Source organism: Taeniopygia guttata, chromosome 17 (assembly GCF_048771995.1).
Source record: "Taeniopygia guttata chromosome 17, bTaeGut7.mat, whole genome shotgun sequence".
Classification (NCBI taxonomy): Eukaryota; Metazoa; Chordata; class Aves; order Passeriformes; family Estrildidae; genus Taeniopygia; species Taeniopygia guttata.
Window position 1 is genome coordinate 2,505,568 of NC_133042.1, and position 24,324 is coordinate 2,529,891.

General features: G+C 50.0%; 1 protein-coding gene across 16 annotated transcripts in view; it reads left to right on the forward strand.

Moving 5' to 3' along the window:
- CACNA1B (calcium voltage-gated channel subunit alpha1 B) overlaps positions 1 to 24,035 on the forward strand; it is a 313,183-nt gene extending 289,148 nt beyond the window's left edge. For 13 of the 16 annotated variants that reach the window (XM_072936713.1, XM_072936712.1, XM_072936725.1 and 10 more), the window contains 9 exons: positions 4,751 to 4,859; positions 7,552 to 7,659; positions 9,403 to 9,512; positions 10,646 to 10,773; positions 12,257 to 12,383; positions 13,616 to 13,726; positions 17,788 to 17,995; positions 18,150 to 18,361; positions 20,017 to 24,035. In XM_072936713.1, the coding sequence (XP_072792814.1) occupies positions 4,751 to 4,859; positions 7,552 to 7,659; positions 9,403 to 9,512; positions 10,646 to 10,773; positions 12,257 to 12,383; positions 13,616 to 13,726; positions 17,788 to 17,995; positions 18,150 to 18,361; positions 20,017 to 20,538 (1,635 nt within the window). In that variant the 3' untranslated portion in view covers positions 20,539 to 24,035. The remainder of the gene's footprint in view (positions 1 to 4,750; positions 4,860 to 7,551; positions 7,660 to 9,402; positions 9,513 to 10,645; positions 10,774 to 12,256; positions 12,384 to 13,615; positions 13,727 to 17,787; positions 17,996 to 18,149; positions 18,362 to 20,016) is intronic. The other 3 variants (XM_072936714.1, XM_072936724.1, XM_072936715.1) reach the window with 3 other exon arrangements.
- Positions 24,036 to 24,324: the final 289 nt, after the last annotated feature.

Sequence of the window (24,324 nt, forward strand, 5' to 3'; positions counted from 1 at the left end):
GTGATGCACGTTCTTTATCAGTGCAGGGAAGGAGCAGCAGGCTCCTAAAATTTCCTTCTGGGTTCCAGAAAGATGGGAAATGATCAAAATTAGAGTTGGGAATTTTTTAATGTTTGTTTTGGTTCTATTATTTTTGGTTTTGTTGGGATTTTTTTCATAGTTCTTTCTTTTCCCCGTCTTTCCCCCCTTTTTTCCTCCTCCTGACTCTTTTCCCTTCCCCTCACCCCTTTCCCTCTCAATTTTTTCCATCCTGTTTTAAACCATGAGCTACAGCTCTGACACAGCCTTGAAACACAACTTCAGGCAGAAAAAAAGGCAAAAAATTGGGAAAAAGTTAATTTTTTTAAAATTGAGTACACTCTAAGCAATTTGTTCAATTTTTTTTTTAATGTATATTCTTATCCCTAAGTCTTTGAGAAAACTTGAGGTTTTCTCTTCTAGCCTGGTTCAGGATGAAAATCAAAAGTTCTTGATTTAAGTTTTTCAAGGAGAAATTTTGGGTCAAGCAGAATATTTTGAGTTTGAAAAATGTTACCAATTTCAGTTGGATTCCTTTTAAATGGATCCTCTAGAAATGGAGAGGAATTAAATACAGACAAAATTAGAAAATAGCCTGGAAAGGCTTGAAATTTCACAGTCTGCACAAGGAGATATTTTTATGTATAAGGTTATTTTGTAACGTTGAAAAAAGTTAATATAATTTTTGTTTGCAGTTTCAGCCTTTTGGCTGCATTTTTAGCATTGGGAAAACACACCAGGAAAGCTCAAGGATCAAATCCCTCCTGGCTGTGCCAGTGTCTGTCTGAGTCCTGGCTCCTCTGGGTGCCCACGGTGATTTGGGGCATTGATTTGGGATATGGGGTGAGCAATGTCTCACCCAGCTGTGGTGGCAGAGCTATTTTGGATCCAAGCTGAATCAATTCCTTTCTTCCAACTGCTCCATCCTCAGCAGGAGCTCTCCAGACATGCCAGAAATTCATTTTGAAAAGAGATTTTCTCAAGCCAGGAGCTTCCAAGGCAGGAATTTTCCCTGCATTTGGGAGGATCTCGGGGTTTTAGCTGAGGTCTCTTGGCTTTGGTTGCTGCAGGTTCTGAGGCATTTCTCTCTTATTTTATGGCTTTTTTTTGGCCAAGAAATGGGCAGCTGGAAGGTGCAACCTGCAGCTCACCTTGGCAGGGTGAGAACTCCTCAAGTGCTGTCCAAAGGGAGGTGAATCCCAGTTTGGCACCCTGAGGGGACACAGGGACTCGTCCCATCCCAGCTTCCCTCTCCTGAGCTGCCCATCCCTGATGGAAGAGCAACTCAACCCCCCCTTTCTGCTCCTTGCTGGGTTCTCACCCTGGGAATTCCGATGGCCTGGAGGTGTCTGAGTTACCTGTTTGACCAGTTTGGATACTGGGATGGAGAAAAAGGCAGTGCAGGGGGAAATGCAGGGAGGAGGGCAAGGATGTGGGGTAGGGAGAGCCTCTTCCAGGTTCCTATTGGCAGCAAAATGTGGGGTTTGCTCAGCCAGACTTCCAAAAGTGGGAATCCCCTGGGAAAATCTTGCCCTAAATCCTCTGTCCCTGGCTAAAATTGAGGAGGAGAGCACTGCTCATACAGCTGTGGGTGGCCTGTGTTCTGCATCCCTATCCTTTGGGAATTCACCTGGGAAATCAGCTGGGGAGACCTGAGATGTTGTTTTTGGTGGTGGTTTTTGGGAGGATAGAGCTCTCCTGTGGGGAATTGTTCCTCGTTTGCCTGTTCTTCACTTGCATGCATCTTCTTTCTCTCTGCATCCCTTACCTCTCCCACTCCAGTGGGATTCTGGAACTGTGATTTTTAACTGTGGACTCTCATTTATGTTTTTTTGCAGCTTTTTGTGTGCTGAGGGCAGAATTGGAATGAAATCCCGTTTCATTTGACATGAGTGAACAGAAAAAAAAAAAACAAACCTGTGGTGTTGCCAGCACTTGATACTGTAACTGAGAAAGAGGCTGGACTTGGATTTCCCTGTTTCTGGGGCTGGGCAGGCACAGAATAACCTCTGGGCATGCTGTGAGGGAGATCACAATGGTTTGTCCCAGACTTCAGTGACAGGGACATTGTTACAGTGGTCTCTTTTCCCTGCAGGGTGCAGTGAGAGCTGAAAATGTGTCAATAGGTAAACAAGGAGATTTCAGCTCCTCTGAGCAGATTTTACACTGGACCAGCACTTTGTGCCCTTTGTCTGTTCATATCAACACCAGCAAGTGTCCCCTTGGGGGGGAATTGTCTGCTTGGCTGGCAGAAGGTGCCAGGGTTGGGGTCTGCCCTCCCTGAGGGCATGGAAGTGTCCAGGGCCAGGCTGGATGGAGCTTGGAGCAGCCTGGGCTAGGGAGAGGTCCCTGCCCATGGCAGGGGCTGGGATGAGATGATTTAAGGTCTTTTCCAACTCCAACCACTCTGGGATTCTAAGGAAGCTCAGTCCATACATTGTGGAAGTTGGAAGTTTCTCAAAGCAGGAAGTTTATCCCAGAGAAGGAAAACTTGGCCAAGTCTTTGTGCCCCAGCCAGGGCTTGGTTTGGGGAAAACCCAGGGGCAGCACTCGGGGCTCCCCCTGAGCCTCTGGCCTTGCCTGAGGCTCCAGCAGGTCCCTGCTCTCACCTGCACCTCGCTCCCTTCCCCAGCAGGAAAATGCCCATCAGCAGAGGAGTTTCCGAGCAAAATCTGCATCTCTGACAACAGTGCCAGGCTTGTGCCCACTGCTGCAGTGCCCAGAGCCCTGGGGTGAGGGCAGCTGGCATCTCTAGCAGCCTTTAGGGGCTGTTGTTTAACAAAGAGCAGGTTTCTGGGCAGGCAGAGGATGGAAATAACAGCCCCAGCAGCTTTCAGAAGGGATGGAATCTCTCCCCAGCAAGGGGCCCAGGCCAGGCTGACGCTGTGTTTTTGAGGCTGTGCTCAGGCAGATCAACACTCAGGGACTTCCTTGGGCTGCAAATCCCTCTGGAGAAGAGAAACGCTGAGGTTTGTCTGATACAGATCCAGACAGGGATGTTTTCAAGCAGCTCCTGAAAGCTGAGGAGATGAGGAGTCATCAGGCTGCTGAAGGAGGAGAATTCCATCCTTTAAGTGTTTGCTGAGGTTATTAGCAAGGCTTGGGGCATGGAGCTGCTCTGCTGCAAGCAGGTCAAAGCTTTCCAAAGCAATTTCAGGTGCTTCCTGCTCAGGAGAATGATGGGCTTGCCCTGCCAGAGGAGCTGGTGATGGGGAATGAGTCGCTCCCAGCTCTGAAGATCATGGGAAATACTGATCCTGAGGGATGGTTCCATGTTTGGATTGGAAGAACAGGGTGGGAATTACAGACCTGGCCATGTTAATCCAGCCTCTCCTCTCTGGAAAGGTGTGGAGGGACTGTGCAGCTCACTGACTTGAAGGGGACAGGATCCAGAATCCAGGTGTCCCCAGCAAAAGGACATTGTCACCTTTACCTGTCCCCAACCATTCCACAGCTTGAGCCACATTCCAGGGCTCAGCAGCTGTTCCCAAGTGTGCTTCAGGCTGGGACCAAAATACACCATCCCAGCCCCTCCCGGGACAGCAGAGCTCCTGCACAAAGCCCTCACCTTGTCATTGTCACTTCCTCAGGTCCTGCTCCCAGCAAGGACAGCTGGCAGGGACATGGCCACACCCAGGGTGGAGCTGCAGCCTCAGGTGGCAGATGCAAACCTTCCACCATCCATTCAGTCAGTGGTGCCAGGCCCCATTTTGTCCCCTTTTGGGAATTAGGTGAAGGATTTAGTGAGGCCAGCTGGTGTAGGGAAGGGTGGAAAAGGTGGATTTATGATTTTTATCTCCTCACCACGCTGCTTTGGCAGTTGGGACAGGTACAAGCCACGTGTCTGGTGCTGATTCTTTTGCTTCCTTTCTGCCAGGGTCAGGATTAAATCAGGAGACATTTCTTGTTGGGACTCAGATATTTATGAGTTCTAATCTATGTTACAGTCTCACAGACTGTGAGTTCTGCAGCACTTCACTCTAACCAACTAAAAAATGGAGCCCCATCTCTCTCTACAAGGCCTTTTAAGGATAAACTAAGCAATTAAGCAATGACACCTAAATTATTTTTACTTTTAACCCAATAACCAACCACCCATGCCCTGCAATGTGGATTTTTCTATCCAATTACACAGATTGTGTAATTCTGTGAAGAATAAGGTGAAGAAGGAGGTGAAGAAGAAGGACCAGCCTCTGCCCTAAAACCTCCATCTTGCTTTATATATCTATTACTATATTCTAAACCCTTTAAGTCTGAGTTTTCCACCCTGTGATATCACACACTTCTATCCAAACTCCACACCCACACTTCCAGTTCTGTCATTCCCTTCTGGAAGCTTCTCCACAGCCTCAGGTCAGTGCAGTACTCTCTTGGGGGTCAGTGCCTGGCAGCACAGAAAGTCTGAAATTCTCAGTGACCAGGGTTCCAACAGTCTGGGTGGTGCAGACACCACTGGAGACACTCAGGAAATGGGATGAGAGCCTCCCACCTGGCTTCTTTTGGGGGAGCTCTGTAGGATTGCAGGGCAGTGCTGGCAAATCACTCATTTAACCACTGAAGTTCCACCCCAAACCCGCTCCTGGACAGGAACTGGCATCCCTGTGCAGAAGAATTTCAGCTCAGCACACAAAAAGTTCCTTCCTGTTTGTATCTGGGGGGTGCAGAGAGGGGCAGGCGAGGGTGGGGGGAGGACTCCTGGCCCCCACTCACAGCCAGTCCTGTCTGTCCCCAGCGCCTGGTGAGGATGAACATGCCCATCTCCCCTGAGGATTTAACTGTGCACTTCACCTCCACGCTGATGGCCCTGATCCGCACGGCCCTGGAGATCAAACTGGCCTCAGGTGACAGGGACAGGGTGGCTGGGTCACCTGGGGATCAAACTGGCCTCAGGTGACAGGGATGGGGTGGCTGGGTCACCTGGAGATCAAACTGGCCTCAGGTGACAGGGATGGGGTGGCTGGGTCACCTGGAGATCAAACTGGCCTCAGGTGACAGGGATGGGGTGGCTGGGTCACCTGGAGATCAAACTGGCCTCAGGTGACAGGGAAAGGGTGGCTGGGTCACCTGGAGATCAAACTGGCCTCAGGTGACAGGGAGGGGTGGCTGGGTCACCTGGAGATCAAACTGGCCTCAGGTGACAGGGAGGGGTGGCTGGGTCACCTGGAGATCAAACTGGCCTCAGGTGACAGGGAGGGGTGGCTGGGTCACCTGGGGATCAAACTGGCCTCAGGTGACAGGGACAGGGTGGCTGGGTCACCTGGGGATCAAACTGGCCTCAGGTGACAGGGAGGGGAGGCTGGGGGTGGCTGGGTCACCTGGAGGATGCAGCAAACACACCAAGGGCAGCTCAGCTTTGTGGAATCCTCTGTGACTGGCACAGTCCCACAGGGATGAGGGAAGCTGAAGTCTCCTCTAGGTGTGAATTTCATTATGCTGCAGGTTTGCTGTATGTGGAAAAAAACCCAAAACAGCACCAATAAGAGACCAGTGCCCTGCCTGGCCTCTTCCAGAGCTTTTCCCAGCTTTGTCAGCCTCCAGCCTGTGCCTTGTAGGATGGGAGAGCATTTTCTGCCATCTGAGCTCCAGAAAACCAGGAGAAAATGAGAGTTTTCTGAGAGCACATCGGCTCACAGCCCAGCTCCTGACCTTGAGATGGGCTTGCTTGGTCACAGCACGGTGCCAGGAACACCAAGGACACAGATTTATCCCTGGATGAGCCATTCACTGAAGAGTTTGACTTAATCCTTGTGGGTCCCATCCAGCTCAGAGTATTCAGTGAAATCTGTGGGCTTGGTTTCCTCCCAAAACCATGGAATTTGCCCCAGGTGGGAATCCCATCTTCCTGCGCCAACCCCTGAGGACAGGGGAGCTTGGGGAGAGGACAGAGGGGTCCTGAGCATCCCTGCCAGTGAAATGTGGGAATCCTTGCCCATCCCAGCTAAGAACCCTGCGAGGGGAAGCCCAGGATGTGTCCTCCTTGCCCTGAGTCAGAAATCAGCTTCCACACCTCCCTTCTGAGCTATTCCAGCCCTGCTCTGTGCTGGCAGCCAGGAAGGAACTCCAAGTGCCCTGCAGCACATTCCACCTTGAGATAAAATGTAATTATGGAAGTGGTTAATCAGGCGTTCCCTGGCCTCCCAATTAACTTTGCAGTGTAACAAAATGCATCGGCCTTTTCTCTGGGTCGTTACCCCATCTCATCAGCCTGCCTGGGCTCCTGCTCACCTGGCCTAAGCACCCTGACACCCAGTTTCAAAGTCAACAGGAGGGAACCAGGCTCCCAGGAGCAGGGCCAAGGCAGGGTTGGGCTGCTGGGCTTTCCTGAGCAGTTTGAGGCCAGCACAAACAGCTGAGTTCATCTCCTCCCTCCTGTGCCACCTAAACTCTGCCTGCAATGCTTTGGGGAGGCATTGCTGGAAGAAGACAACATTTTGAGGTGCCTGGGGCTCCCCAGAGGAGGATCAGCCATTCATTCCTACAGATGCTTTTAGGACTTGCTGTGTCTTTAAGAGCTAGCACCTTGTTTGAGGAGTAACTCCTAGATAAGGATGCAGAGAGTTTAATTTTCAGTTTCTGGTTACCTGTCAGCCTTTTTCAACTGAAAAAGCTGCCCCCACCCTTTTGAAACCTGGAAGGCAGCCAAGAGAAGAACTCAGTTGATACTCTGGATTATTTCTGTGGTTTAGCTCTGCTCTGGGGTGTGAGGTTCTGACCTGTTTTGTTGTTATGAGCTCCCTTTGAATAGGTTCCATGTGCTACATTTAATTGAGTCTTTAGTGGGTTTAACAGGCCCGTAGTAAACCTCCCTAATGAGTTCCCATGTGGGAGTTCAAACCACGGTGTAACACAGTACCCAGAGCCTCCTCCCTTACTCTGCTCTTAGGAAAATAATCTCTGTCATTCAGATGAACTCTTTAATTGCCTGCTGTGTGGGGAATTCAGCTGGGAGCTGGCCTGGGGCTCCCCCAGCCCTTAATCACTTTCCACGTGTGCATTTAGGCCTGGCTTTGGCCCTTGGAGCAGAGTTTGGCTCTGCTGTACCTTAGGGTGAGGCGCTGGGGCAGAACTCTGAATTTGTGGCATTGCCAGGGGGTTTGGGAAGAGCTGGTGGCAGAGGGTTTGTCATCCAGCAGGACATTGGAGGGCAGAGGGGTGGGTTTGAGGATCTTTAAGGGCTTTTCCAACCCAACCCAATCTGTGGTTATGGGATCTTGTGATTCATGTCCAGGCCCTTTGCATCCCACCTGGGAGGTGCTGCTGCCTCCATGGGAAGGGGCAAAGGAAGAGGCACCTGTGGTTTAAGCATGGAATGAGTTTGAGCTCATATTTAAATCCCAGCTCAGGGTGCCCAGGGCGAGGCAAGGCTGCTCCTGCTGAGTTCCTGCACTTCTGTCACGGAGAATTCACAGATTCCCTGGGCAGGGAAGGGCTGTGCTGGCTCACCCTTCCCAGGGAACGGGAAGAGGGGATGCACACAGTGGGATGTGCTCCAGGACAGGGGTTCACTCCTCTCCTCTCCCTCCCTGGCTGCAGGCGGTGTGAAGCAGCACCAGTGTGATGCTGAGCTGAGGAAGGAGATCTCGCTGGTCTGGCCCAACCTGTCCCAGAAGACTCTGGATTTGCTGGTGCCTCCTCACAAACGTAAGTGCTGCAAGCACTGGGTCCATCCAGACACCCAGGAACCCCAGATTAGGTTTGCCCCTTATTGCCTGCTCTATCCAACCCAAATTAGGTTTGTCCCTCCTCATCTGCTCTATCCAACTCCAGATTGGGTTTTTCCTTCCTCATCTGCTCTATCCAACCCCAGATTGGTTTTTTCCCTCCTTGCCTGCTCTTTCCAACCCCAGATTGGGTTTTTCCCTCCTCATCTGCTCTATCCAACCCCAAATTGGGTTTTTCCCTCCTCATCTGCTCTATCCAACCCCACATTGGGTTTCTCCCTCCTCATCTGCTCTATCCAACCCCACATTGGGTTTTTCCCTCCTCATCTCCTCTATCCAACCCCAGACTGTGTTTTTCCCTCCTTGCCTGCTCTATCCAACCCCAGATTGGGTTTCTCCCTCCTCATCCGCTCTATCCAACCCCAGATTAGGTTTTTCCCTCCTTGCCTGCTCTGTCCCAAGCCCCATCTGGGTCACCTGGAGGATGCAGCAAAGACACCAAGGGCAGCTGGGCTCCTTGGCAGCCTCTGTGCTGCCCTGGCTCTGTCCCACAGGGATGGGGGAGCGGAGCTCACCTCTGGGCATGGACTTCATTGTGCTGCAGGAGATTTCCTGTGCATGGAAAACCCCAAATCCCAAACTGTGCTCAGAAGAGACCAACACTCTCTCTGCCAGAGCTTTTCCCCATTTCTGTCAGCCTCCAGCCTGTGGGAGAGCAATTTCTGCCATTTGAGCTCCATAAAAATGGGAGAAGAAAAGTTAAAGCTTGCTGAGGGCTTAGACAATCAGATGCGAGGTGTTTGGGGGTTAAAGGCATTTGTGTTATTTGGTGATGTCCTGGGCAAAAGTGCTGAGAAAATGGGGAGTTTGCTGTTCTCTTGGTTAGCTCTGGGTTCCTGATTAATGAGAAGCAGTGTAGAGTAATAAAGGCATTGTTAATTAAGAAAAATGAGGGAGCTGAGGAGGTGCAAATCAGTGGGTAGTGACTGCTGAAGTCTTTCCCTCCCCTCCTCTCTTGATTCCTTTATATCTGCTGCTCCAGTTTTTTTCTGTGGTGAGTGCTCCAGTGCTGGGCAGGGAAGGGCTGTCCCATGGCTTTGAGGGTGAAAAAATGAAATATTCCTTAATACCCCATTGATTATAATTCAGGGAAGCAGGAGTAAGGCTGCTTTGTTAATAAAGGCTGCCTGGGGGTCCTTTATGGATGAATTTAGGAATTGTCTCAGCAATGCTGACAATGCCACTGAGTTTTTCTGCCTGGTTTTTTCTACACAATCCCTGTGTTTGCCACAGAGAGCACCAAACCAAGGCAAGGCAGCATCAGGCAAAGAGCTGAAGAATCTGTTGTAACCTTTTCTTTGTTTTTATTTTTCTTTCCCCTACTTTTCTGTGTCTGTTTTGCCTCGTTATTCTAATAAAACAAAATTTTATTAATAAAATAGCATAATTTATTAATAATAATTATTTAACTTATTAATAAGTAATAAATATTATTTTCTTGATTAATAAAACAACTAATTTATTATTTATAATTATCTTATTCATGCAATAAAACAATTTAGTAATAATTATTATTTATTTTATTCATAAAATTTTTTTCCCCTCAAAATGTTCATGTTGCTTCCTCCCTCTCCCCGTTTTTCACCATTTGCTGTTTTTTCTTTTTCCTGTCTTGTCTTCATCCTTGGAATGGCTCTGCTGTGTTTTCCCCACGCTCTGGCAGCTGATGAAATGACTGTGGGGAAGGTCTATGCAGCCCTGATGATATTTGACTTCTACAAGCAGAACAAGAACAGCAGGGAGCAAGTCCAGCCCCCCGGGGGCCTGTGCCAGGTACAAAAGGGACTTTTCCATCCTCCCTCTTGGGCAGCTTTAACAAGAATCACCAGCAGGATTCATCCAGAAGGTCTGACTGCTCTTCCAGGCAGGGTTTTCAAATGCTGGCTCAAAAATGGGAACCTCTTCTGAAAGTCTCTCTAAAAAAAATACATTTAAAAAAATTGTTGCAGTTACTGCTTTTTGAAAAGAAAAATCTTTTCAAAGAAATGACAACTGATCTTTGAAAGTCTAAATGCTGTGTTTAAAAGTGGTCTAAAGCACACCAAAAGATTTCCTTGGGAGACCAAAGAACTATTGAAAGCTGCTGGTAGTTTGGCTATAGAAGGCTTAAGTTATTTTTGAAAATACAAATTATTCCGAGTTGTTTTGGCTCTAATAGGTTTGCAGGTTTTTTACAAATTCTAGAAAATATTTCCACAAAACTGGCATTGAAAGCCCAATCACTTCCAGTAGGACAAACACCTATTGTTTTTAGGATGAGCATCCAGCTGGTCTCCAGCACAGGGTAGAGATCTGTCCCACATGTGGATGATTCCACCAGATCTATCCAGAGCCACTGGAATTGCACTGCCCCTCTGGCCACATCCACGGGGGAATTCCCTGCTCTGGTGACTGGGAGAGCATTCAGAGGGAAGGGGGAATCACAGGAGAATTTGGGAGAGCATTTGGAGGGAAGGGGGATTGCAGGAGGGCTTGGGAGAACATCCAGAGGGAAAGGAGGAATGACAGGAGGGTTTGGGAGAACATCCAGAGGGAAAGGGGATTGCAGGAGGACTTGGGAGAACGTTCAGAGGGCAGTGGGGTTGCAGCAGGGCTTGGGAGAACATTTGGAGGGCAATGGGATTGCAGCAGGGCTTGGGAGAGCATCCAGAAGGAAAGGGGGATTGCAGCAGGGCTTGGGAGAACATTTGGAGGGAAAGGGGATTGCAGGAGGACTTGGGAGAACATGCAGAAGAAAAGGGCATTGCAGCAGGGCTTGTACCAGGTGTCCCTCAGAGCATCTCCCTGCTGTGCCCAGGCTGGTGTGGCCTTTCTGCTGTCCCAGGGTGGCAAGGTGGACTTTTCATGGAGTAGGAAAAGCCCTGCAGCCCATCCCAGCTCTGACCCCCCTCCCTTGTGCTTGGCAGCCCGGGCCAGTGTCCCTCTTCCACCCCTTGAAGGCCACCCTGGAGCAGACCCAGCCCGCAGCCTTCAGCAACGCCAAGGCCTTCCTGCGCCAGAAGAGCTCAGCCTCCCTCAACAACGGGGGAGCCTTGTGAGTATCCCTGAGCCCCCTCAGAGCCACCCCACCTCGGGGTCACCCATCCACCACTGCTGCTCTGGTGGCACCAAAGCCACCACAGCTGGGACAATTCCTGCGGGTGGCTCCGCTCCCACGGCGGTTATCCCAGTGCTGGTGGCATTGGGATCTCGGTGTTTCCTTCACAATCCTCACTGGAGAGCTTCCCAGGGGGAGTTTGCTCACAGGAATTTGGGACCGTTGCAAAACAACCAAACAAACCCCACCAATGAGTTTTTGGGAGGCTCTAGATCTGTCAGAATCTGAGGTATTGATGATTCTGAGATTGTAGAAAGTCTCTGTCTTTCAGCCCCGCTGCCAAAGCAGAAGCCATAATTCATCTGTGCTGGTTTCAAGGTTGTTTATTCTGTTTATCTCTAACATGTTCTGCTGCCCTGCCGCAGCTCTGTCCTGCAGGGCAGCGTGTGGGGCTCTGCCCTCAGTGGGATGGTACAAACATTAAATACCAGAAACTACCTGTGCTGGATTTACAATAACGTGCCAATATCTGTCACCTACGTTGGACAGTGTGTCCCCAGCCTGAACCAACAGAAAAATGCCAACACCACAGTGAAACATGGAGGGCATGAAGAAGGAGAAAAAGGACAAGGCACACCCAATTTCCTCGATCTTGTCCCATTTGGACCCCTTATCTAGAACCCTAAAATTTTACTTTTGCACCCGTGCCACACTTAATTATTACTTATATCAAACACTCAGAGCTGGTAATTCATCCTGTAAGATTGAAAACTCTTTTCCATGGACAGAGATCACAGACAGTGTCTCTGGGGGCTCTGTCCAGGGGGGTTCCTGACCCCTGCCAGGGTCCCAGACCTGCCAGGGCAGCCAGAGGGAAGCTCTGGATTCCCACATAGATCTTTGAGAATAAATTCATCCCTTGAGCTTGTGGTGAGTGCTTGCCACAACATAATTTCAGAAAATTATGTTTTCATGGAGAGCTTTCCAAACACTCCTAGTGATGGTGATCCCTAATCAATTCTCCATTTCCTGCTCTCCAGGTGATTTTCCTCTGGATCATGAGCACTGTGGAATTCTAGTGACAGACAGCTGAGTTTTAAACATCCCAAAAAATCCCGATGGGGAAACCAACACTAGATTCAAGCTGAAGGGACTTCAGCATGGTTGAGGTGTTTGACCAGTGTCCAGCTGGTCCTGCACACAAAACTGGCCTGAACTCCCAAATTCTTCATTGTCCACCAGGATTTAAGTGGAAGAAGTTGTTTAATTATTGAAAAAAACAATCATATTTGGTTTGATTTCCTCATTCTCATGGGATCTTCAGGTTCTACAGGAGAAAAACACAGGGCACCTTAGAGCTTCACTAACCCATCCTAGAAGAGATTTTCACACCCCAGAGGGTGTTCAAGTTTGGTTTGCCAAATTTAGCAAAATCTCTTTGCAAAAGGATGATTCTTTTTCCCTCTTTTTCTTTGGACAGGCCACCCCCAGAGGGAGGGATCAAAGAGTCCAGTTCCTGGGGGACCCAGCGCACCCAGGACGTGTTTTATGAAACCAGGAGCCCAGCTTTTGAGCGAGGCCACTCCGAGGAGATCCCCATTGAGAGGGTGAGCAAATGGAGGGGAGGTGGGAAGGGAGAGGGGCAGATTTTAGAGCTGTGGGAGAACTTGACAAATTTAAGAAAATGTGTAGAAGAAGGAGGTGAAGAGGGGGTGAAATGCAGATTTTAGAGGTGTTGTGAAACTCCAGAAATTTAAGAAAATGTGTAAAAAAATCAGGTGAGATGCAGGAGATTTTAGAAGTGTGGTAGAATTTAAGAATTTTTAGAAAATACTTAGAAAAAGCAGGTGAAGATGGGGTGAGATGCAGGAGACTTCAGAGCCATGGTGGATTTTCAGAAGTTTCAGAAGCTATTTAGAAAAATCAGGTGAAGACAGGGGACCTGCATTAGCAGATCTGTCCCTTGAGGCAAGCATTGTTGTGTCTCTTGTTTGCTCCAGTATTGTGGAGAAACCCCAAACCTGGCAGCTCCCACAGCCTGATCTGGACATGCTTTTCCTGGAATTCTGTCCTGTTGCCATAGGTTACCTCAGGCTTCCTCTTCCTATTTCCCAATCCCATTGTCCCAGCTCAGGTGAGGGGTTTCTGGTCAGAATGACCTGAGGGGTTTCCAAGGTCACAGCTGGGGTTCCTGGCTGGTGGAAGAGCTCATCCCACTGCTTGTGGGATGTCCTTGCTGAGAACAGAGTAACCTGGGCACTCCACTATGGGATTAAATCACACAGACTCCATTTTCTTCATGGTGGGAAAAGCCCATTCTTTGTTCACATAACTCCTTTTTATACAGTTTTACAGACCTCGTGTGGGACTCCCATTGGTCAGGAGCTTTCTTAACAATTACTTATTGATCATTAACAAGTTGTTATTCTGTATTAATTGGTCACTCAAACCCCTGGTGTGTACGTGCAGGGACAGTTGTTTGTGAGAGATAAGTTTTGATTTTTCTATTAAACAGTATAAAACCAGTTTATACAGGAGTAAGATGTTTTTCACCCAGGAATAGATTGTTGTGCTAATGAACTGCTCACACCAGGATTGCTTTCACATGGGAACTTGCACAGTGATGAATTGACTGAGAAGAAATGACAGGCCAGCCAGAGCAGGCCTGATTTTATATAGCTTTTTAAAATAATTTTGCTACCTTACTGTAACACTCCACAGCTCTTCAGTTGCTCTCTTTGCCATGCCAGCATCTCTTCCCTGTCAAATCAAACTTCAAGAAGCTGATGGTGGCTTCAAAGCTGTTCTTGCTGCTGAAACCATTCCATGTTTTGATCAGGTGGTAGAAATGAAGGAGATCAGCCCCACAGTTGCCAACGGAGAGCCCCAGCCAGGCCTGGAGAGCCAGGGCCGGGCGGCCTCCATGCCACGGCTGGCTGCTGAAACCCAGGTGAGACATGGGGAGAGCGTGGTGGGAGCCTGAGAGCTGGCCAAGATCTCAGCTTCTCATCTCTGCTTGTCAGGGGGTGGGAATGCTGGTTTGAAAAGATGTGGAGGCAGGAATCCAGGTCTTGTGCTGGGATGGCCGGGGATTCCCTGCAGGGTGTGTCAGGGATTCCCTGCAGGGTGTGTCAGGGATTCCCTGCAGGGTGTGGCTGGGATTCCCTGCAGGGATGTCAGGGATTCCCTGCAGGGATGTCAGGGATTCCCTGCAGGGTGAGGCAGGGATTCCCTGCAGGGATGGCAGGGATTCCCTGCAGGGTGAGGCAGGGATTCCCTGCAGGGTGAGGCAGCTATCCTGTGCAGTCACAGCACTGTCCCCAGTTTTACTCCTTCCTGCTTGCAGCACAAAGCAGCCCAGGAAGATCCCCTGGCTGGGCTACCCCAGTGTTTCTGGGTCCCTCTTTGGGGACAAGGCCATTTGCAGGCTGTATTCCTGGAAGACACTTTTCCCATTAGTTGTGTGTTGTTTATCCAGCCAGCCAATCCGTGTTCCTGTGCTCTATCCTTCCAAAAAGCTGCAGATGTGCTGTGGCACACACAGCTGGATGCAGCAGGCACAGGGACCACCTGGAAGCTGCTCTGGGACACTGAGTGTGTTCCTTGTATTTTCCTGTACTGTGACCTTGGCCAGTATTTTCATGTTGAGAATTTCCCTTGTTGATTTATTTAACTTATTTTCCAAAGAAATCTCCTCACTGGAGTTGACTTTCACAGCAACTTGTGGGCACTGCTGTGTGTGTAGGATGTCACAGATCATTTTTGGCCATTTCACAACGTTTGTTGCTGTTTGTCCCCAGTGCTGCCCAGCCACCATCCTGCCTCCTGTGTCACAGCATCTCACCACTCGTGTCCTGCCTCATTCCCAGGGCCTGATTCACACAGCCAGGAGGGAGCAGCCTGGCCTTGGGCTGTTTCCATGGCTTTCTGTGGGGAACAGAATGTGAAGGATCTGCTGCACCCCAAAGTGAGAGCCTGTGTTGTGCACACACAGCAATAGCTCCAACAGATAGAATTGTTGTGCCAAAATGCTGGAGGTGCCCCTTGCCTGACAGAGGATTTCCCACCTGGCTCCAGAATCTGCAGCCTGTGTGTGAGCCTTTGGGATTCTCAGAATTATCAGGGGCGCTCTTGACTGTGCTTAATAAAAGCAACAGCCCACAAAGCAAAGCTCTTCCCCTTCCCAGGAATTGTCCTTTATCCTAGACCACAGGTAACCTCTTCCCTTCCTTGGCAGTGCAGTTGACAGAGCCTTCCCTTGGGAAGCTCCTCTCCATGGCATTCATTTATGTGCAGGAGTGTCCCTGACAGAAGCGTGGCTTGTGTCCCCAGGCTGTCACTGCCCCTGGTTGTGAATCAGGCCCGGAATCTCAGCTCTAACCTCATTTAACAGTACAATGTGCAGTGGTTGTAGCTTGGTGAATAACTGATGTCCTTTCTGTGTGTGTCTCCCCCTCCACGCCCCCCACCCTCCCTCTCATGTGCTGCTCTGCCCCTCCCCAAACTTTGAGTTCTTTCTAACTCTTATTTACAACGCTTTTTGCTCCTGGACTCCTTCATTTCTGTTTGCCTCCCTTTTTTTATGTTCCACTTATTTAAAAAACCCTCCTCCTGTGTTTCCACCCTCCCTCTTTGCTGTCCTGCCCTCATCACCTCTGTCCCTGGTCGTCATCGTGTCCGCTGCACATCTGATGTCTGACACTGGCTGTACTGTGGGGCTGCTTCCAATAATGTCCCTCACCTTGTCCGAATTGTTTGCAGAGGAGCAAAGCACGGTCACCTGGGAGTTACCTGGCAGTATGTAGTTTGCACTAAATTGTATCCTATTAAATTCATCTTAAGAATTAATTAACCTTCCTTTAACCCTTGACTTTTCTCCCCTCTCATCTGGAGTCGCTCCGGCACAGCCGCTCTGTCTCTTCCCACTTTTCCCTCTGCACGCTGCTCGCTCTGGTAGCAGGGGTTGGGTGGGTGGGTTGCTTTATTTTGATTTGTTTGTTTTCATGCCTCGTTGCTCAAGAATTTAGGCAGTGAAAACAGTCGGGTTGGTAATGAAGAAGCAATTAGGAGCTCTCTGCAGGGGTGCATGCAGTCTCCCGAGGCTTTTTGGGAGCCTGTGGCTCCCATAACAAGAGCCTTGCCAAGATTTATGGAAAAAGGATTGATTGCTTTGCCACTGATTTGTGTCAGTGGGACTTCTGTCCCTGGAATAAGCATGGAAGCAGGACTAAAGCTCAAAAAGGAATCTTCATTTTTTGTCAGTCTTCTGGGGTTTTTTTGTTGTTGGTGGTGGGTTTTTCGTGGGTTTTTTTGGGTTTGGGTTTTTTGGTTTTTTTTCCCTGTTGCTTTCTTTCTGGCAGCCCCTCTATGGATTTTTAAAATCTGGCTATCTAGATGTGTTTTTTAGTGAGAAATACTTTCACTTCCCATATTTTTGCCCACCAGACTGTCTAATTTACATCCCCCCCGCCTTCCCCCAGCTGCAGGCTCAGCATTAAACAAGGACAGGTACGAAGCTCCTGAGTATAATTTCTTGCCCACAAAATTGAGGGCCACAAGAGGTGACACTAACGTGGTTCTGCTGATGGAATTGGTGCTTCCAGGGCCACACCACAAGCTGTGCTGGGCTCCCTCATCCCAGCCTTGTGCCTCTGATAAACCTTCCAGCACCAGGATCCCAGCTGCCCTGCAGTGGGAAGCACCAAAATGTGGGTAACTGTCCAGATCATGCCTTCACACCCAGGATAATCTGCCCTCAAGGGGAAGGAGAGTAGTTTTTCCACTCAAAATAATGAGCAGAGCTGTGAAACTGTTGGCTTTGCCTTGGGTAAATATCACAGGGAAGCAGAGATCTGGGTTTCAGGATAAGCAAACAAAAGAGGGCAGACAGGAAAAATAATACAGAGCTCTTAGGAAAGGTTACAGTGAGCAGAGTAAATGTTCCCTGAGAGCTGGTGTTGGAGGCACTTATTGGATTGGGAGTTCAAACAAGTGGAAGGCTGAGGGGCTGGGGAACATCCTGAATTTCGCTGTCCGTGCTCTGAGATGTCTCCTCTGGCACGTGGCTCGCATGCAGTGACAGACCCAGGGAAGCATCCAGAGGATGGATGAGGTGTTGTCTCCACACAGAGCCAACCAGAGGCTAGCAGAGAAGGAAATGTGAGAACTGTCCCTGTTTTCTGAGCTTTATCCCTGGGCAGAGGGAGGGCAGAGGCTGTGAGAAGAGCTGTCCTGCAGGACATTTGTCTGGGGTTCTGCAGAATCTTTGTAAGGTTTTGTACCTAAAGGGAAGGGAGTGGGGTCTGGAGCTGCCACTGGCACAGGGAGGGTGTCCAGCAATGCTGTTACAGCTCTCAGTGCCCAGATGTTTGCACACAAATCTTTTAAAAACAGCAATAGCAAACCCAGGTATTCCATTCTGGAGATGTCCTGGTGGCATTGCAGGATGTACACACTATCCTTGCCCCAGGCAAAGGGCTGCAAGGAGAGATGGTGGGACAAGAGAGGTTTAAATGTTTGATGGGAGTTGTGTTCACTGCAGGGAGATAGAAGGAATTTCCTGGTGGCTTGCCCTGTACCTCCCCCGATTCCTGAATTTTCTCTCCCTCCATGTGGTGCTCAGCAATGCTACCTGCTTTCCTCCTCGGAGCTGCTTGGGGATGCAGGCCCTGGAGCAGCTGTGGGTGCCCCTGGTGTTGGAGAATTCCCCTTTGTGAGGTGCTTGGCTGCTGCTCTGCCCCGTGTCCCTGCTGAGCTCCCGCTGGGTGTGCTGTGCAGTGCTGCCTGTGCCTCTGCTCCCGGAGGTCACATTCACTCCCCAAATTCCACACTCAACCCACATCCCACAGATCCTCCTGCCCATTCCGGTTGTCTCCAATTAACCATTTCTCTCCTTCCCCTCCTTGCCCCTTTCTCTGGCTGTTTAACCCCCTCCATGCTGGGAGCCAGGCCGCCGAGCGGGGCGCGGCACCTTCCCTCACCCCGCTCCGTGTCCCTCCCTGTTCCCCACAGCCCATCCCAGACACGAGCCCCATGAAGCGCTCGGTCTCCACGCTGGCCCCGCAGCGCCCTCACGCCATGCACCTCTACGAGTATTCCTTGGAGCGGATGCCTCCGGAGCAGGGCCACCACCACCACCACCACCGCTGCCACCGGCGGAAAGAGAAGAAGCAGAAGTCCGTGGATAGGGCCGCCCATCACTTGGCTGATGGACAAGCTGGTGAGTGCTTTGCCAACGAGGATTTATCCTTGGGAGGTCAGGGACGAGGTGTACATCCCCTGTCCCCCTCTTTTCGGGTGGGGTTTGGGGTGCTGTGTGTGTGGAAGGACCTCCACACCCCACACACGCTGCTGACCCAGTGTTCTCCTTTCAGTAGCTCAATCTGGAGAGTCTTCTTCCAAGGACAAGAAGCAGGAGCGTGGCCGCTCCCAGGAGAGGAAGCAGCACTCCTCCTCCTCCTCCGAAAAGCAGCGCTTCTACTCCTGCGACCGCTACGGCAGCCGGGACCGTGCCCAGCCCAAATCTGCTGACCAGAGCAGGCCCACCTCCCCCAGCGGGGGCCCAGAGCACGGCCCACACAGACAGGTGAGGAGAGGCAGGGTGGGGAAACAGCCCTGAGGTCTGCCAGGGATCTGGGCACCTTGTCCATTTTTAAATTCCTTAAATTGGAGGAGGTGGAAAGGGCAAGGAAGGTCAGGCAGTTGCAGATAAAACCATTCACACCAAGGTTGGAAAAATCCTCCACGTCCAAGCTGTGCCCAATCCCACCTTGTCACCAGCCCACAGTGCCACGTCCAGGCCTTCCTTGGACACCTCCAGGGATGGGGACACCAAACCTCCCTGGGCAGCCCCTTCCAAAGCCTGTCCACCCTTTCCAGGAAGAAATTCCTCCTGATGTCCAACCTGAACCTCCCCTAGCACAACTTGAGGCTGTTTCCTCTTGTCCTGTTTCCTCTTACATGGGAGCAGAGTCTGACCCCCACCTGGCTCCTTGCTTCTGTCAGGGAGTAGTAGAAACCAAAAGGGTCCTCCCTGAGCTTCCTTTTCTCCAGGCTAAAATTTAGTTCTCCTTTCTTCTGTAACTGTGAGATGCTCAGGCCCTTGGGAAAAGCTGGGCAATTTCCCCAGCATCCTGGAATGTTGCTGGTCACTGGGAGAGCCAGGCAGGGCAGAACAAGCAGTGACTGACAGCCTGATGAGTTGATAGGAAGGAAAAAGTGCTCTTTAAAAATTAAAGGTCTGGTCTCAAAATGTTAGGTTGGGAAAGGCTGAGGGGATTGTTCAATGTGCTCATGTCCTGCCTTGGGAGAATGTAAACAGAAATGGCAAGACAGGCCCTTTCCTCTCACTCGTGGCATTTGTGTAAATTACTGCAGCTTAGTTCACTCTCACAAGGCATTATTAGGAACCCAGGAAGCTGCCAGACTCTTCTACCACTCCAAAATCAAATGTGTAATATTAGAGAGGAGAATGTGAACACATTTATGTTAAAGGGACTTGTTAAAGCCTGTCCAAAAAGCTTTTGGTTGTTATTTTTTCAGAAATTGGCTATTTAATCCAAAGGCACTTCATTCCCACCCTGCAAAAAGCAGTCACCCAGATCCTCCTCCCATGCAGAATCCATAATAATAATAATAACAACCCATAATCCAGTTTTGGCAACAGAAAGAGATTTGTGGAATGTCTAAATGGTTTGATTTGGAGGGGACCTTAAAGCCCATCTCTTTCCAACCCCCTGCTGTGGGCAGGGTCACCTCCCACAAACCCAGCATGCACAACTGCGGGGTGAAGTTCTGCACAAACCCACCCCAAAGCAAAACTGTAAAAAAGCCAGCAATAATTTGTAAAAATCCCCAATAACTCGGGTTTTTGAGCTGCTCCCAGGCCAGGTAAGGCGCATGTCGAGCCCTGTATGCTGTGGGTGCCTCCCCTGGGCGGTGTCCCCTCTGTTGGAGCCGTGTGCCCGTTTGCGTCCTACCGATGCTCTGCCCCTCTCTGTTCCTACTGCTCCCAGACTTGAACTCTCCAGCTCTTCACATCTCGTGTTGAACTATCTCTCGAGAACCTCCCGCCCCGACTGTGCTTGTCTAAACTCTCTCTTTTTTTGCTTTTCTTTCCTCTTGTGACTTGTCTCCGCCTTCTGTTGCTTCTCCTTCTGTTTGATACCTGCCTGCCTTTGTGTTTGTCCGGTGTTTCCCTTTTTTTATTTTTTGATTTGCTCTGTTCCAATTTTGATGTAGGGCAGTGGTTCAGTTAATGGGAGCCCCTTGCTGTCGACATCTGGTGCTAGTACCCCCTGCCGGGGTCGGAGGCAGCTCCCACAGACTCCACTGACCCCACGCCCCAGCATCACTTACAAGACCGCTAACTCCTCGCCCGTGCACTTCACCACTTTCCAAACCCCCACGTTCTCCCCGGGCCGCCTGAGCCGCGGGCTGTCCGAGCACAACGCGCTGCTGCGGGGGGAGCAGCAGCCGCCGCCGCCCGCCGTGGCCCGCATCGGCTCCGACCCCTACCTGGGCCACCGCGACGCCGACAGCCCGCAGCGCGCCGCGCCCGAGGACACGCTCACCTTCGAGGAGGCCGTGGCCACCAACTCGGGCCGCTCCTCAAGGACTTCCTACGTCTCCTCCCTGACCTCGCAGTCGCACCAAATCCGCCGGGTGCCCAACGGGTACCACTACACGCTGGGGCTCAACACGGGCCCCGGCGCCCGAGGACGCAGTTACTACCACGAAGCCGACGAGGATGACTGGTGCTAGCGGCTCGGCGGAACCCTGCGAGGTGTGCGTGCTTAATAAGGATGAGTTTTATCATCTGGAGGGCTGGGAGCTCCCGTGGGGCCCAGGGCCAGAGGCGGCCGGCGGGGCAGCCCTGAGAACTGCTCGGTGCCCAGGGCCGGAGATGCCCCTGCAGCCTCTCTCTCCTCTGTTGTTCTTTAGGTTTTTCCTTTTTGATTTGTTTTTTTTTTTTTGCACTAGACAGATGGAGGAAGAAGGCTCCCTCCTTCTGGGGAAGGCAGCGGGGGGAGCACATCCCTCTCTGCCCCCTCCCCACTGCCTTGTCTAGTCCCGAGACACGCACCAGGCGCCAACCCGGCCACGGAGGCGAGGAGCCAGGAGAAGAGCGATCCTCATCTTCCACGGTGGAAAAGCAGAACTGTGGGTCCTTCTCATGATTGGCACAGTTTTGTTGGGCTATTTCTTAATTAATTTTCCATCCTAATTCCCCCCTGCCAGGGTGGGAGCCGGGGGTCGCAAAGGGACTCGCGCAAACAACGCTCGCCCCCCGCGTTTTGTCTCGTCGAGTGCTGAGAAGGAAGAGATGCACCCGAGAAACTGGGAGAGGAGAAACACAGCCCAGAACAAAGGACAGTCCTTTGGGACTTGATGTTCAGCCACTGCAATCCTTTAGGGCAGAGCTGGTGGCACCCTGAGCTGACCCTGCTGTGACACCACTGCCCCGGGGGTCTCTAATGTCACTCACCACATCGGGTCCTTCACACTGACACACGGTAAAGCCACAAGAGAGCTCCTTTGTAAGGACTGTTTCCTTGCTGCTGAGACTTTTCAATCCATCCCTCTCTCCTGTTGACTGCAACACACCCTCACTGTTTTGTCTTGTTTACAATATAAGCTTAATTTAGCAAAAAACAACTTAAAAAAAAAAAAAGTCCACAAAAAAAAGACCAACCCAAACAAAAAGAGGAAAAAAAAGCATAAGGGTGAGAAGAAGAAATGTTATTGGTTTTATATCAAGCTATTAGATAGAACTTTAACTTTTCATTGTGTGCATTTTTGTAAATTGTACAGTAAAAAAAAAAAAAAAAAAAAAAAAACAAAGAAAAAAAAATTTCCTCTTTCTGTAGAGAATTAGTCCAATTGTCATTCCAGGTCCCACCGTTTCTACCGAATGCTCCAGTTGTTCACTAACTAAGTGCCTAACCTTTGAAATCTTTCACAGTGACGATGCAACCTCTTGCTTCGAGGCATCAGAGCTTGGGCGTGCGTGGGGAGGGCGGAGGGGCGGGGGCCGAGCGGCCGGAGCCTCGGAGGGGCCCTGGGGTCACTGAGCCCCAGGCTGGGAGCTTCCAGTGGGGAAGGCAAACGTGCTTTGGGTTTGGTTTGGGTTTTGTTGGCCTTTTATTTTTATTTTTTTTTTAGAATATATTAATATATATATATATATAGATAAACTTTTATGGGTGAGAGGGGAGTGATTGCAGCAAACAAAGCCGGCCTTGTCTCTTTGCCCAGTGGAGGAAATGTAGGTGGGCAAGGGCAGCATCTGCAGGGGTGCTCCTGCAGGAGAAGCAGCATCTCCCACGGGCCAGCAGAGAGAGCTCTGGCCGTGCATCTTTGGTGTGGAGGGCAGTTGGAGTGAGTTGTTTTTATTGCCTGATAAGAGAAGGTTAAAAAAAAAAGTGATGATAATAATAATAATAATAATCCAAACCTCTAACTCTGATTCTCAGGGATGAGATTTCTGCGTTCTTGCAACGACTCTTGTGTTGGCTGGTTTCTTTCTTTTGTGCCCATGTGGATTCCTGCACTGTGAGCCTGGGAAAAGGGCAAATGCTGTGCTGGCGGGGAGGGAGGCTGGGGGCAAAGCTCAGCCAGGACCTCATGCCTGGGGCTCTGCTCAGCCCTTGTAGGGCTGGTTCGGGGCACAGGGCAGCCAGAGGACGTGGAGAGGTTAAAAAGTGAAAGGAGGATGGGTGGGAGGTGCTGGGCACATCCCTAAAAACGCCACTAGGAAAGAGGATAGGGTTGGAGAGTTGAATTTTTTCAGAGGATCTACCAAGCCCCAGCCATGTGGGAACTTCTCCAGGCGCAGCGGTCGCGTGGGGTGGGTGGAAATCCCACTGGCCCTGGCAACCTGTTCTGTCTCTGGGTTGCTTGGAGGGGATCAGATGCCACCAAAACGCTCAGGAGGTCTCTCATGCTCTCAGCAAAGTCTGTCAGCCTCAGGCAGGAGCAGTCTGCTCTAGGGTGGTTCTTCACATCTCCTGTAGCTCTTCTCTTGAGGAAACTCAACCCGGTTTTGTTCCCTCCGGTGTTTTGTTTTAATTTTGTTCTGTTCAGTAGCAATCTCTGGCCGATCTCATCCCTGGATTCTGCTAAAGGATAACTCCTGTCTGTATCTCTGTCTCTGTACTCGTGTGCACTCGGAATAAAGGCAGTGTGGTAGCCAGAGGTCACGGCTGGCATTCCTGGCATTCCCAAACGGAGGGCTATGCAACCAGATGACACGTCCGGACACACACCCACCCCACCACCACTCTGAGACCTTCATCCATCTGTAGCTTTAGCTGCTGGATTTTCCTGTTGCAGGCTTCAGCACGATTGTGACCAAATGTTTTATACATTTTCCTGAAATGAAGGCACAAACACTTTATTTGAAATTTTCCAAGGGAACGTTCCTATTTTACTCCAGGAAGTCGAGGGGAAGGGACAACACCATCTCTCTGCCCGTGCATGCAAACACTGTACCCACACTGGAAAGCAACAGAGATGTCTTTCTTTACGGAATAATTCTGTCTTTTCCCCCTTTTCCTCTCCCATTTTCCATCCCCAACCCCCCAGCCCTGCGCTAACACAGCCTTGGGTCACCCCAATTCATAGGCAGAACACGAAGAAGAATCTCAAGTTGTCCAAATCCTCCACCCGCCTCGTAGGGGTCGATGACAGTGACAGACAAGCCTGACCACAATTATCCATAACCCTTTCCCAACGTTTTTTTACAGCCTCTCTGCTGTCTCTCCATCTTTCCAAGAATCCTCATAGTGAGTTGCCAAACTTGAATTGCACCGATCAGTTTTCTGCATCCAGAACCAGTCTCGTAGTGGCTGTACTTTGAATAAGTAATGTTTGCATGTAATATATATACATATATACATATCTATAAAAAGTATGTGCATGGAAAAATGTTTATCTTCGTACTTTTTTGATACAATGTATTCATCAGTTGTTAATTTTTAATTATATTTGATATAAATTTGGGGGTTTGTTGCAAAACTTTATATTTAAAAAACAGTGTGAAAAACGATCAAAGTTCCAACCATGCAACACAAGTGGAACTTTACCCAAAAAAAATAAGGGGGAAAAAAATTGAGAAAAAAAAAAGGTTCTGTGATTGCCTAGTTTGCTGCCTGAGTAATATTTATCAGCCAAACTTTGAATTCTGCAGTTGTTTCTACAATTCCATTTTGTATGAAGCAAAGTCCTTGAATTAAAATAAAAACTTAGCAAAAAAAAAACCAACCTGAGCAATTCCCAGACGGTGTGTGCGGTGTGCCTGCTGAGCGGGAGGCGCCGGAGTGACCTCCAGGAGTGACAGCCCGGGAGAAACTGCATCCCAAACTGGGATTTTTCAAGGAATTGGCCACGTCTGTGGGGTTTTTTTGTCCATAGAGGCTTCACAGATTCTCGGTTTGAGTAGGGAGCTGTTTGGAAATTTGTGGTGTAGATCCAGCGTGAAGATGGCAGTTCCTGGAGTCCAACAGGCAGCAGAACTGTAAAGTTGAGGGTTAAAATCCTCCAGCCATA